The sequence below is a fragment of the Lissotriton vulgaris genome, chromosome 8 (genome assembly GCF_964263255.1).
Source record: "Lissotriton vulgaris chromosome 8, aLisVul1.2, whole genome shotgun sequence".
Taxonomy (NCBI): Eukaryota; Metazoa; Chordata; class Amphibia; order Caudata; family Salamandridae; genus Lissotriton; species Lissotriton vulgaris.
The window spans coordinates 250,137,084-250,151,615 of NC_141696.1; the positions used below are offsets into that span (position 1 = coordinate 250,137,084).

The 14,532-nt window shown below is 47.7% G+C and overlaps 1 protein-coding gene across 3 annotated transcripts in view; it reads right to left on the reverse strand.

The window, feature by feature from the left end:
- Positions 1-14,532, reverse strand: part of GABPA (GA binding protein transcription factor subunit alpha) — a 332,634-nt gene that overhangs the window by 176,836 nt on the left and 141,266 nt on the right. For all 3 annotated transcript variants that reach the window (XM_086934033.1, XM_086934032.1, XM_086934034.1), the window contains 2 exons: positions 4,010-4,255; positions 450-644 (listed from right to left, as the gene is read on the reverse strand). In XM_086934033.1, coding sequence (XP_086790159.1) covers positions 450-644; positions 4,010-4,255 — 441 coding nt within the window. The remainder of the gene's footprint in view (positions 1-449; positions 645-4,009; positions 4,256-14,532) is intronic.

Below are 14,532 nucleotides of genomic sequence, written 5' to 3' on the forward strand. Positions count from 1 at the left end.
CTTCTCTACATAAACTATTCAAATAGAAGAAAGCTTACAGGTAGGATTCTCAGAGTCTGGCCCAAAATGCATAACTAGATAATTGATCCTGTGCCACACTGCGCTATTTGTAAAAAAAAAAATGTTTAGTGCAGTTTCAAAACTTCTTTTCCATGTAAAAAACACAAAACAATCAGTATAGCACCATTTCCTAACAGTATGTTTTAGAAGAGATTTGTAAACAAAAAAAGGCTCTTCTAGTCTGTAAAAATGTTTAAAAAGTGCATCCTTATTTTGAGATACACTGGTGTTAAGTTTTGATTTTTAATTTACACACCTAATGCATAACAAAAAAACATTTAAACAAACTCCAGTAGATACCAATACCAATGGTCAGGATAACACATCAGAATACCTTCCAAACCGTAAAAATCTTTTAACATGTATGGGTATGCTTTGAGCTTACTTACACTTTCGAAGAAGCTCTAAGTGGCTCCATAGAATTTCTCCTCGTGGCACCCTCTGGAAAAAGTCTTCTTGGTTGAGTTCACAAAGGTCCCGTCCTGGCATGGTCAGGGTACTGATGTCTATTTCATCCATGCCAAATTCTTTGATCACCCACACCACCCAGTGAAGGACCTGATCTGTTGACCACTGTACTGGATCTAAAGCCATGAGAAAGGGAGAACATCAAACACACATTGGGCAGGAACCCACATGAAACGTATTTTGCTCAAAGGTAATGTGCACATAATAGTGTGGGCTGTTCAGGTTACTTTATTGATTACTTCGTTTTGATTCTGGCCAAGCATTAGTTTTCTTTTTACTGTGAACTAGATAAGACAACATCAAATAAAAGTTCTCAACTACATCACTGTTGCTTTTTCTTGTGTTGTTTTTACCAACAGGATACAGATATGGGGAAAAAGCGAGAAGCAGATACTGACTGAGTAGTCAGGTAGGAATGTTTATTGTGAGGGATGGGGTGCTCTGATCTGTCAAAGAAGGGAGTGGAATGTCCATGGCATACTGGGAGCCTTGATGGACAACCAGTGGTAGGAGAAAAATAATTGACAAAAAAAAAGCACCACAGTATTACGAACATCTAAAATCCAAGCAGTGGGTTAAAACACTGAGCATACTTAACAAAGAGTAAGACTGCACCAATTGTCTTCAATAGTGAGCACATGCAATAATCTACATTTTCAGCAGGCTGCATGAACCAGGCATTAAGCTATAATAGCTCCCCGATGAAGATTATGAGTGCCAATACCTGCAATGTCAGCCAACAGTCCAGGAGCGAGAAAACCTGACCAACATCCTCCATCCACACCCACCACACATCTTTATCTGCATTGGAAAGGCAAGATGCTACCACCTTCCTCTCCATCACCAAATCTCCATTTACCTCCCCCACCATGTCCAATAAGCTTGAGAAATGGTAGTGATTGGATCTGTGGTGTCATCTAGGTGGTAACCTTCGTGACTAGCTTTTCTCAGACACTTGGAATTTACTGATTTTGCACCCTCCACCCCCCTCGCCCCTGCAATTTGTTAAGGCCAACTTTTAGTACAGTGTCCTGTTTTTCAAATCTTGTTTTTCTTTTTAGGTCTCGCGACCTATCGATGTGCGCAAGCGCATCGAGCAGAGCGAGAATTCAAGTGGCGAAAACATCGTCAAACCAAAGGGCTTTCAGCCCCGCGGTTTTCATGCAGTTCACGTGAACCACGTGATAACATGCACGCGCATTCAGGGCCAGCCCAGCACATCAAAGGGCTTCTCCTCCCCTAATTATTCATGGCCGGCTTCTCCTCACCTAATTAGGGGAGGAGAAGCCCTTTCATGTGCTTCACACCAATGCGCCTCACAGTCATTCCTAAGTCAGTACTCTGCCTCTGCCCAAGACCTGCCTTCTAACACTTTGAGCCTCGCAGGCAGGCCGTGGCCAATTGCTGCTTGTTTGTATTTGCTTTGGCTGCCATTCTCAGACTCCACGATCTGCTCATGTGACATGGTTGCTCCACAAGACGCTTTAACATTACACTCATCTGCCTGAAGTGGGAGAGCATAATGTCATAAGTACATATGTCCTCATCTTTTGCCTCTGAGTTTTAAACAAGCAAAGCTGGTCCTTCTGTACTTGCAGTTTCACTTCTAATGTGTGTTGTTATTTATCATGATTTTTAGCTGAGGTGTATCACGCTCGTTCATGACTTTGAGTTCTAAGTTGTTTTTGATTGTCTTACCGCTGGAGGTCTCCCTGTGCTACATTTAGCCTCTGACACATGCAACGCCACTCAACCACGCAACGCCACTCACACATGCAACGCCACTCACACATGCAACGCCACTCACACATGCAACGCCACTCACACATGCAACGCCACTCACACATGCAACGCCACTCAACCATGCAACGCCACTCAACCATGCAACGCCACATACCATGCAACGCCACTCAACCATGCAACGCCACTCAACCACGCAACGCCACTCAACAACCCAACGCCACTCAACCACGCAACGCCACTCAACCACGCAACGCCACTCAACCACGCAACGCACCTCACACATGCAACGCCACTCAACCACGCAATGCCACTCACACATGCAACGCCACTCACACATGCAACGCCACTCACACACGCAACGCCACTCACACACGCAACGCCACTCACACACGCAACGCCACTCACACACGCAACGCCACTCACACACGCAACGCCACGCACGCAACGCCACTCACGCACGCAACGCCACTCACGCACGCAACGCCACACAAGCAACGCCACTCACACACGCAACGCCACTCACACACGCAACGCCACTCACACACGCAACGCCACTCACACACGCAACGCCACTCACACACGCAACGCCACTCACACCCACGCAGTGCCACTTTTACCCACACAGCACCACTTTCAGACACACAACGCCACTCACACCCACGCAAGCCCACTCTCACACACGCAACGCCACACTCACCCATGCAATGCCAATCGCACGCAACGCAAATCACACACGCAACGCCACTCACCCATGCAACACTCACCCACGCAACGGCACTCACCCACGCAACGGCACTCACTCAAAGCCACTCACACCCACGCAGTGCCACTCACACCCACGCAGTGCCACTTTCACACACACTGTGCAGTGCACAATAGGTCTCGCAGTAGGAAAGTTGGAGATATTGGTTTTGTAAATGACAAAGCCCTTTATGTTTTTAACATGCAAAATAAAAATAAAAGGCATTGTTATTTGCAATTGTAATAGCTCCAACTTTCCTACTGCGAGACCTATTGGCAACGCCAGTGCTTGTTAATGATCATTGCTAACTTTGCTCTCATAATGACACCAATTTCAAACTCCCAACAAGCCATGTTCCTTCTTCCTAATTTCCTTATTTCCCTAGGGCAGATTTACAATACTCTTCATGCCGTGATTTCTGCATAAAGATTTAGCACATTGGTAGATTTTACCTAAGATTTATTATTAGCAATGGTCTCATTAGCAGCATATCTAATATTTTTCTAGAAATATATTTAGATGAGACCTTAATTAACTAACCACTTTTACGGTCTCAGATGCCTCATCTAGACCTGCCCTACTTATGTTAATCACTGATGCTAAAACTATATTAACAATTTTGAAAATATTGCACAAACTTTTCTTCAGACATCTTTCTGCTTTGACTTATATATCACTTTATACTAGTGTGTATCAGTATTTAATAGCTTATATTTTCTTGATACTACGTGTAGTGCACAGGCATCCCAAGAGAAAATTAACAAATCAACTGTAACTTTTACTACAGTTTCGAATATTCATATGCCCTCTGAGGTAAACTGCTGAGGTGAATGCAAGAAGTTGAAATGGCCCATCAAACCAAAGACCTATAAGACTTATCAGCCTAATAACAAATGGTAAAACCATTACGTAGAAAACGGAATTGAAACTGATTTCAAACACATTTGCAAATCTAAATAACACTCAAGACGGACCAGATTGCCATTGCTTGTTTACCGTAAGGTATTCCAAGGCGTTCTTGCTCCTTCCGATAGCCTTCAAGTGCTGCAGCCCATCGTGTGACTTGCTCAGACGTTTCATCAGATATTGTTGTAATGTGTTTTGTGCCATCCAGAGTTATAACTTGAGTTTCTTCCACAAGCTGAGCTTCACCTCCTTCATGGTGGGCATCAGGGTCAATAACCACTTCAACTGTGTCAACCGGTTTTACAATCTCAATTATGTTTAGCTTTGGTTCCATCCCTAAACAGAAGTAGTCAATAACAAAATTAATCGATTAATGTATGTTACAAATGAGGCTTCAATTTTGTTTTCTATACGTTGTTAAATGAACACACACTACTTTACAAACAGTGCAAAAAGGCATTAGGCTGCAGAATCTGAACACTATAACTGCCAGTAGCAGGATTAATTATTTAGGCTGACCATCGAGGAGAAAGCACACAGATTTTCCATTGCGGGAGCGAGCTGAGGCACCATCTGGTTGCAAGTTAATTACAAACGGATGGTTTCAAAGCTCGCTCCTGCCAAATGTGCACTCGTTGCCATTGAAAGCAATGCAAAGCGTGCACATTTTTGGTCCAAAAAGTTAATCGATTCCTAAAGGTCCCCTCCTATGCAGCGCATGCGCGCTGTGTAGGCGAGACCTAAAAAGGGCTTGCAGAATTAAGTTGAAGCTGAAGTCCCTATAAGGGATACTAAGTATATAGGTAGCTCACAAAATGCCCCATAGGCATACAAAATAAGGTCCCTGAAAAATAGGGAACCATGCTATAGTGCATCTGCACTACATACCAGAGTAAGTACCCACGTAAAAACATAAATCAAGTGGCAAAAATAAGCTGTGAGAACAGGCTCCCACGAGGCTGCAAAGTAAGATATATTATAGATGGCAGGAAACTAAACCGGTCACAGACTGCATATTTAAGAAGAAAAGCACCTGCAGCAAGCAGGAACACCACACCGAGTGTAACCCTAGAAGGGATAGATGTGCTTCGCCCTATGAAGACTGATGAGAGCTTAAACAAGGGTAAGAAATTGTACCCAACAAACCTAGTACAATGACAGAGTTAAGACTCAGCACCACCATGGCTATTACTGAACCGGCGTAAAGCAGAGTGAGCATGCGTGTCAAAAACGGAGGCACCATCAAAAGGCATGTAAATCAAAGTGGTTTGCACAGCCTCCTAAAAGCTGGAAGTAGGCAACCATGCACGCCGATGTATAGTTACAGAAGAGGATATCGCCTGACTAACAGAATCGGTGGTATCCATACCACAGCAGGTGGTAAGTTTGGCAGCTTGTTGCCCATCTCATACCAATGGAACAAGACCATTCCAGGCTTCCACCGGGAGGGAGGGAAAGAGGTGCTCCACTGAGTCCCACAAGGCATGGGTGAAGAGCACGAGCACACGAAGTATTCACAGATCGCAGGGCAGAGCTAGAAGAAGAGAAAAAATGCTTTCACAAACGTCAGGTTTCCTGGCCTCTTTCAGGAGTGACAGAAAGGATGCAATCAATATTTTGGGTGGAAAAAGCAATCTGAACCACAAAGCTCTGATTAGATTGATGTCCAAGGAGACCCGATGGATCCTCCGGGGCTGGACGATGTCTGTGAAAAATCGAGCAATCCACAGGGAGCTCTGTTTCAGGTTTAGCCAAGCACCTAACAGGATATCAAAAGTACATTCACTAGAAGAAAGAACAGACTCTACATTAGACTGATCAGGATGTAGAATGCCAAGTAAAGGGTCTGTTGACAATTCCACAGAAGGAAGTTGTAAATCCAATACAACGAAACTCGATTGAGCATTTCCGCCAGAGCGGAACTCGCCTCTGTAGCCAAACCAGGAGGAGGCAGGAGGCTGGAGAAGATTCCAAGCCACTGGTGTCACAAGAGTCAAGTAACCAACTGGACTGCATAGGGGGTGGAATTGTGTTGGAAATGAAATAGGGAGAAACCACATCATCTTTAGTACCTTCACAACCATGGTCGACTATCCTTGCAGCATCCAATGTCGTAACCGAAGCCAGTCAACACAGAGAAGGAAACGCCTCAACATTAGAAAGCGTGTCAAGCGGAGTTGCCGGCACCACCATTGGGACTGGTAGACAAGAGCCCGACTCCGACATCAGAGTCGGCAGACCAGAAGCAGAAGGTGGTAGCCTAGAAGGGCTGTGTAATGGCATCACAATGATGTCAGAAACCGGAAGCCGACCGGAAGCCGAGGAATAATCTGCAGGCGGGGACACAGGCACGAACTCATGCACCTCTGTGGGGCCCAAGGGCCCTCCAGAGAACGGTGACAACCCAAAAATAGAATGAAGAGATTGAAAATAAGTTCTCATCAATGTCAAAGTAACCCCGGTCCACGGATAGCTGGGGAGGCGGGGGCCAGATTCATGCCTGACACTTCAACATAAGAGTGGGGACCAGCGGCAGGCAACAAAGTTGAGAGGCACCATGACACTGACCGCCTACGCTAAGACTTACCTTTGGACATCTAAGGAGAAGGATACCTGCGGGAAGGGCTCCTACAACGGACGCGCAGTCAATCTATAGAGCGGGTAGGGGACCGAGGCAACAAGAAGAATTAGATGACTGACATCCACGCCGCAAGCAGCTTCATGCAATGTTCTCTTCGCCCCTTCGGTTGGAGCAGACGACAAGAGTCACACTCATCAGAGTCATGGTGCTCGACCAGACAACACATGCTTACCGAGTGAAGGTCCGTTGCAGACCTTTGTCGTCCACAGGACTCACAAGGCTTGAACCCTGAGGACATTGAAAAAGGATTTAAAAAAAGGCCCACTGCCCAGTTGATGAAAAAAACGTTAATTAGGTTGAAAAACGGGTGGAGGAACTGCAATGGGGATTAGCATTGCTAGCGTGGAAGGAACTGACATCGGGTGCATCGAAGGAGGGCTTGTTTGGACTTTGTTGATGTCACATTTGGGAGCCTACGCCGCATCCGGGAGACGCTGTCGCTATGGAGTCGCTCAACGCTCTCTACCAACTCACAGAGGTACTGCTGAAAAAATGTACGGATCTAGTCTGACGCCTGGGGAGGGTTCTAAGATAAGGTATCTGCGGCTAGATGATGCTATCAGATTAAATGCTAAGTATATTCACAAGGCAACAACTAATGTAAATTTTTAAGTGTGAAGTCACTAGTTTTCAGCATCTTCAATGATACAACAACTGGGCTGCAATAAAATGCTGGGAGAGATCTAGATTGGTTAATATATAGAACTTTTTATTCTGCAAGGGATTTTAACTACTGTGAAATTTTGAATGTTTTTTGTGGTACAACTGCGATTATGCTGAACCTTTTATTACCTACTTGAAAGAACAATGATTTGCTTTTCCTTTTAAATGCTGTGTGTGAAAACTTTTAAGGCATGTATGCCGAAATAAAGGTATAATGGGAAAGTCTAACATTACTTTGAGTAGAAAGGGAGAATGAGCTTTAAGAAACAACGTACTATTTTGAAAGATCAGCGCGGACGTTACTGAAACTATAAATGTCACTTTTCATTAGAACGGTTATTCAGCGGACGAATGTGAATTCAATTCACCCAATACTGTATTTAGCATCAAAGGAGAGAATGGATGCACTGCCAGATAGAACTTGAGCCCTTACAGGAAATCTTGAATTACAGGCTTTGCCAAGAATGGCTCTAGACCAGCTGTTCTTAACCTGAGACCATAGGGGGTTCACAACGGATTGGAAAACTAAGTACTATTGATATGTAAAGCTTAAAATAAAGGCATTTGAAATCGGGAGGCTAAAATGAAATGGGTATCCTTAGCTTGATTTATGGGAACAGCACACATACAGCAAGCCGAATCCTTAATAGAAGCACTGGTATGCAGTGACAAAAACAAGAGACTAATGTTATCAGTAGCCCAACATTTTTTTTTTATTAAACAAAATGACATGTAACTAGGAGGCGAGCATAGGGCTTCGCCTTTTAGAAATAAAATTACATTTTGAAATGCAAAAAATAAATGTTTAATAATTTCTTATATGAATTAAATACAATTTCATAATTTGTGTATCGGTTTCAGGTAGATTTTGTTTTGTGGTTCAGTAGGAATTACTCCCCAGCTTGCAACAGTGATTCAAAAATCTAAAGGTTACATACCGAGGCTCTAGGAAGTTCCCATCCCATAGAAAATGGCACTGAACAGTTACCAATCCCCACCTATCATCTAACTATATGCCTAAAAAGGTTTTGAAGAGGAAGGAAGCTGGCTGGATGCAATATTGAAGCATGTAATACACTAATTTGTGCCTGGTGATGAAAGAGAGTCCAGGTTGAGACAGTAGTGAAATCCAGCATGTTTTCAGCAAAAACTGGATGTATACTTTTATCTCAATAGTGTGCACTAGCAGAGTAGTTTTTGGACCGGAGGAATGTATTCACACCCCTCTTTTGAAGGTATGAGATGAGCAAAAACAAGTTAATCTCAGGAAATGAGTAGTTGGGCTTTTTGTTTAACTTCTAGCAACTGAGGACAATTATCACACAAATATAGGTTCACCAGGAGGTGGTTTTAACAGTATCTACCTCTGCATTTATATTTCTTTTTTCACACAACCCCCATCTACCACAACTGAGAACCCCATACATATTTTTGAACACCTCATAAGCTCCACTCCTGAGGGTTGCAGCTCACACCATCACCACAAACATGAGGCTAATTCATCTCATGGAATGTAGCAGGCCTGGGCTCCAAAACACCATCACCGGAATGGCTGACATTCATCAGTAAATTTGATGTCTGTTTTCCAGGAGACTTGGTTGCTTGAACCACACTTCTGCCCGGGTTACTTAAATGTTTTTGTATCTGCAATTAAAGGCGCTAAAGGACGACCAATGGGTGGCCTAACAATATGGGTGCGCCAAGCACTGGCTTTGACCATCAAAGAATTGTCCTCAACGAGTAATGACATAGGCTATAAGATTGGATCTGGGGCCTCTGGGTCTTCTGGACATTTATAATGTCTATGTGAGGGGTGTTTGGGGGGGTGGGGGGGGGGGGGGGGGTAAGTCTCAAGTTATAGCGGCTTTGGATTCCCTCCTCGAGCTTCACTCAATAGACAGTAGTGTGATCATTGCGGGTGATCTAAATGCAACTTTTGAGCCATTGGCTACTCCCGATTGGCATCTTAGTGATGACTAGGATAGCCTATGGGAGGTGCCAAAATTGGAACTCAACCCCGTTAAAAAAAGGACAGAGGTCGTTATCCAGATCAATACTATCTGCTATGAAAGGGGGCTAAGGGCTATTAATGGCAGGACATTGCAAGATAGGCTTGGGGCTAATACCTTTAACAATGGGCGCAGTAAAAGTCGGATTGATTATATCTTTTGTAGTCTGAAGTTTTGGCATACGATAATTGATATGACGGTCAAGGATCGTATGGAAAGCGACCATAACCCCCTGTGTGTTACCCATGACTGGTGGAAGTCAGAGCAACCACGGGCAGGTGGGGTTGAGCTTTGTGCCCTGAATATCGTCCCTACTAATGATATGCACCGGCTCAACTGGACGCATGTAGTAACTAAGTCGGAGGTCTTGGAAAAGATAAATGAGGAGGTTGATAAAACCATACTGGAGCTAGAACATGTAATTAGCTCCGGAGACAATCCGAGGAGTGTAACTCAGCTACACGATAGCCTTTCTGTGAGTATTAGTGCCCATTTCTTTATGCCTACTAAAACTAGGAATCTAGCTGGCTTTGAACCACTACGGTGGTATAATAACGATTGTAGGCAAGCCAGAATTGTCCTTGGAAATGCTATCAGAGGTGGGGAACTGGTATCTGTCCGCTTAGCTAGACAGGAATATAAAAGAGCTATCCATAAAGCCAAGTGCCAATGGGATGAGCTACGATGACAGGAACTCAAAGAGGCAAGTGACAAGAATAATACTAGATTATTCTGAAATATTGTTAAGTGGGGCAGAGGATCAACCCCAAAATCAAGTTACCCAAGAAGGATGGGTTAATTATTTTAGGCCACAATACACGCGTAACCCCTCAGAGAATCAACTGGAAGAACTTAGATATGTTTTCTATAGAGATGAGGCTTATAACGATAATTATGTTTTAACAGCTCTTAATGCAGTGGCTGGAGGAAGAGCGCCAGGACCAGATGGTGCCCCTGCCGATGTTTTTCTTTATGATAAGACTATGGGGCAGATATATTCTGTTGATGGCAAACGCAATAGCCCAGTGTGCCCCAATCCTGGGTTCCTGGAAAGGAGCAATAATAATTTCAGTGTACAACAAGCATTTACAATGCAACGGTCTCGCCTTTGCCAAAGTTAGAGCTATTGGCATTGTAAATGACAACATTTTTATTTATGTGTTGGTTTTGAAAACAGATAAATAAATGGCATTGTCATTTACAATGCCCATAGCTTAATCTCTCGCAAATGCGAGACCTATTGCATTTGCACCAACACATACAGACACACACACACACACACACACACACACACACACAGAGAGAGCCACACACACACACACAGAGCCACACACACACACACACAGAGCCACACACACACACACACAGAGCCACACACACACACACACACAGAGCCACACACACACACACACAGAGCCACACACACACACAGAGAGCCACACACACACACAGAGCCACACACAGAGAGCGCCACACACAGAGAGAGCGCCACACACAGACACACACACAGAGAGTGCGCCACACACACACACACACACACAGAGTGCGCCACACACACACAGAGAGTGCGCCACACACACACACACACACACAGAGAGTGCGCCACACACACACACACAGAGTGCGCCACACACACACACACACACACACAGAGTGCGCCACACACACACACAGAGAGTGCGCCACACACACACACACAGAGTGCGCCACACACACACACACACAGAGAGTGCGCCACACACACACACACACACACACAGAGAGTGCGCCACACACACACACAGAGAGTGCGCCACACACACACAGAGAGTGCGCCACACACAGAGAGTGTGCCACACACACACACAGAGTGTGCCACACACACACACACACACACACAGAGTGTGCCACACACACACACACACACACACACAGAGTGTGCCACACACACACACACACAGAGTGCGCCACACACACACACACAGAGAGTGCGCCACACACACACACACACACACAGAGAGTGCGCCACACACACACACACACAGAGAGTGAGCCACACACACAGAGTGCGCCACACACACACAGAGAGTGCGCCACACACACACACACACAGAGAGTGCGCCACACACACACACACACACAGAGAGTGCGCCACACACACACACACACAGAGAGTGCGCCACACACACACACAGAGAGTGCGCCACACACACACACAGAGAGTGCGCCACACACACACACACACACAGAGAGTGCGCCACACACACACACACAGAGTGCGCCACACACACACACACACAGAGTGCGCCACACACACACACAGAGTGCGCCACACACACACACAGAGTGTGCCACACACACACACACACACACACACAGAGTGTGCCACACACACACACACACACACACACACAGAGTGTGCCACACACACACACACAGAGTGTGCCACACACACACACACACACAGAGTGTGCCACACACACACACACACAGAGTGTGCCACACACACACACACACACACAGAGTGTGCCACACACACACACACACACACACACACACACACACAGAGTGTGCCACACACACACACACACACAGAGCGCCACACACACACACAGAGCCACACACACACACAGAGCCACACACACACAGAGCCACACACACACACAGAGCGCCACACACACACACAGAGCGCCACACACACACAGAGAGCGCCACACACACAGAGAGCGCCACACACACAGAGAGAGCGCCACACACACAGAGAGAGCGCCACACACACAGAGAGAGCGCCACACACACAGAGAGAGCGCCACACACACACACACACACAGAGAGAGCGCCACACACACACACACACACACAGAGAGAGCGCCACACACAGAGTGCGCCACACACACACACACACACAGAGCGCCACACACACACAGAGAGTGCGCCACACACACACAGAGAGTGCGCCACACACACACACACACAGAGAGTGCGCCACACACACACACAGAGAGTGCGCCACACACACACACACAGAGAGTGCGCCACACACACACACAGAGAGTGCGCCACACACACACACACACACACACACAGAGAGTGCGCCACACACACAGAGAGTGCGCCACACACACACAGAGAGTGCGCCACACACACACACACACATACACACACAGAGTGTGCCACACACACACACAGAGCCCCACACACAGAGCGCCACACACACACACAGAGCGCCACACACACACACAGCGCCACACACACACACAGAGCGCCACACACACACACAGAGCCACACACACACACAGAGCGCCACACAGAGAAAGAGAGAGCGCCACACACACAGAGAGAGCGCCACACACACAGAGAGAGCGCCACACACACAGAGAGAGCGCCACACACACACAGAGAGAGCGCCACACACACAGAGAGAGCGCCACACACACAGAGAGAGCGCCACACACACACACACACACACACACACAGAGAGCGCCACACACACACACACACACAGAGAGCGCCACACACACACACACACACAGAGAGCGCCACACACACACACACAGAGAGTGCGCCACACACACACACACACACACACAGAGCGCCACACACACACACACACAGACAGAGCGCCACACACACACACAGAGCGCCACACACACACACAGAGCGCCACACACACACACAGAGCGCCACACACACACACAGAGCGCCACACACACACACAGAGCGCCACACACACAGAGCGCCACACACACACACACACACAGAGCGCCACACACACACACACAGAGCGCCACACACAGAGCCACACACACACACACACAGAGAGTGCGCCACACACACACACACACACACACACACAGAGAGTGCGCCACACACACACACACACAGAGAGTGCGCCACACACACACAGAGAGTGCGCCACACACACACAGAGAGTGCGCCACACACACACACACACACACACAGAGTGCGCCACACACACACACAGAGTGCGCCACACACACACACAGAGTGCGCCACACACACACACACAGAGTGCGCCACACACACAGAGAGTGCGCCACACACACACAGAGAGTGCGCCACACACACACAGAGAGTGCGCCACACACACACACAGAGAGTGCGCCACACACACACAGAGAGTGCGCCACACACACACACACACAGAGTGCGCCACACACACAGAGCGCCACACACACACACACACAGAGCGCCACACACACACACACAGAGCGCCACACACACACACAGCGCCACACACACACACAGAGCGCCACACACACACACAGAGCGCCACACACACACACAGAGCGCCACACACACACACAGAGCGCCACACACACACACACAGAGCGCCACACACACACACACACAGAGCGCCACACACACACACAGAGCGCCACACACACACACAGAGCGCCACACACACACACAGAGCGCCACACACACACACAGAGCGCCACACACACACACACAGAGCGCCACACACACACACACAGAGCGCCACACACACACACAGCGCCACACACACACACAGAGCGCCACACACACACACAGAGCGCCACACACACACACAGAGCGCCACACACACACACAGAGCGCCACACACACACACACAGAGCGCCACACACACACACACACAGAGCGCCACACACACACACAGAGCGCCACACACACACACACAGAGCGCCACACACACACACAGAGCGCCACACACACACACACAGAGCGCCACACACACACAGAGCCACACACACACAGAGCCACACACAGAGCCACACACAGAGCCACACACAGAGCCACACACAGAGCCACACACAGAGCCACACACAGAGCCACACACAGAGCCACACACACACAGAGCGCCACACAGAGAGAGAGAGAGCGCTACACACAGAGAGAGAGCGCTACACACAGAGAGAGAGCGCTACACACAGAGAGAGAGCGCTACACAGAGAGAGAGCGCTACACAGAGAGAGAGAGAGCGCCACACACACAGAGTGCGCCACACACACACACAGAGAGTGCGCCACACACACACACACACAGAGAGTGCGCCACACACACAGAGAGTGCGCCACACACACAGAGAGTGCGCCACACACACAGAGAGTGCGCCACACACACACACAGAGAGTGCGCCACACACACAGAGAGTGCGCCACACACACAGAGAGTGCGCCACACACACACACACAGAGTGCGCCACACACACAGAGAGTGCGCCACACACACACAGAGAGTGCGCCACACACACACAGAGAGTGCGCCACACACACACAGAGAGTGCGCCACACACACACAGAGAGTGCGCCACACAC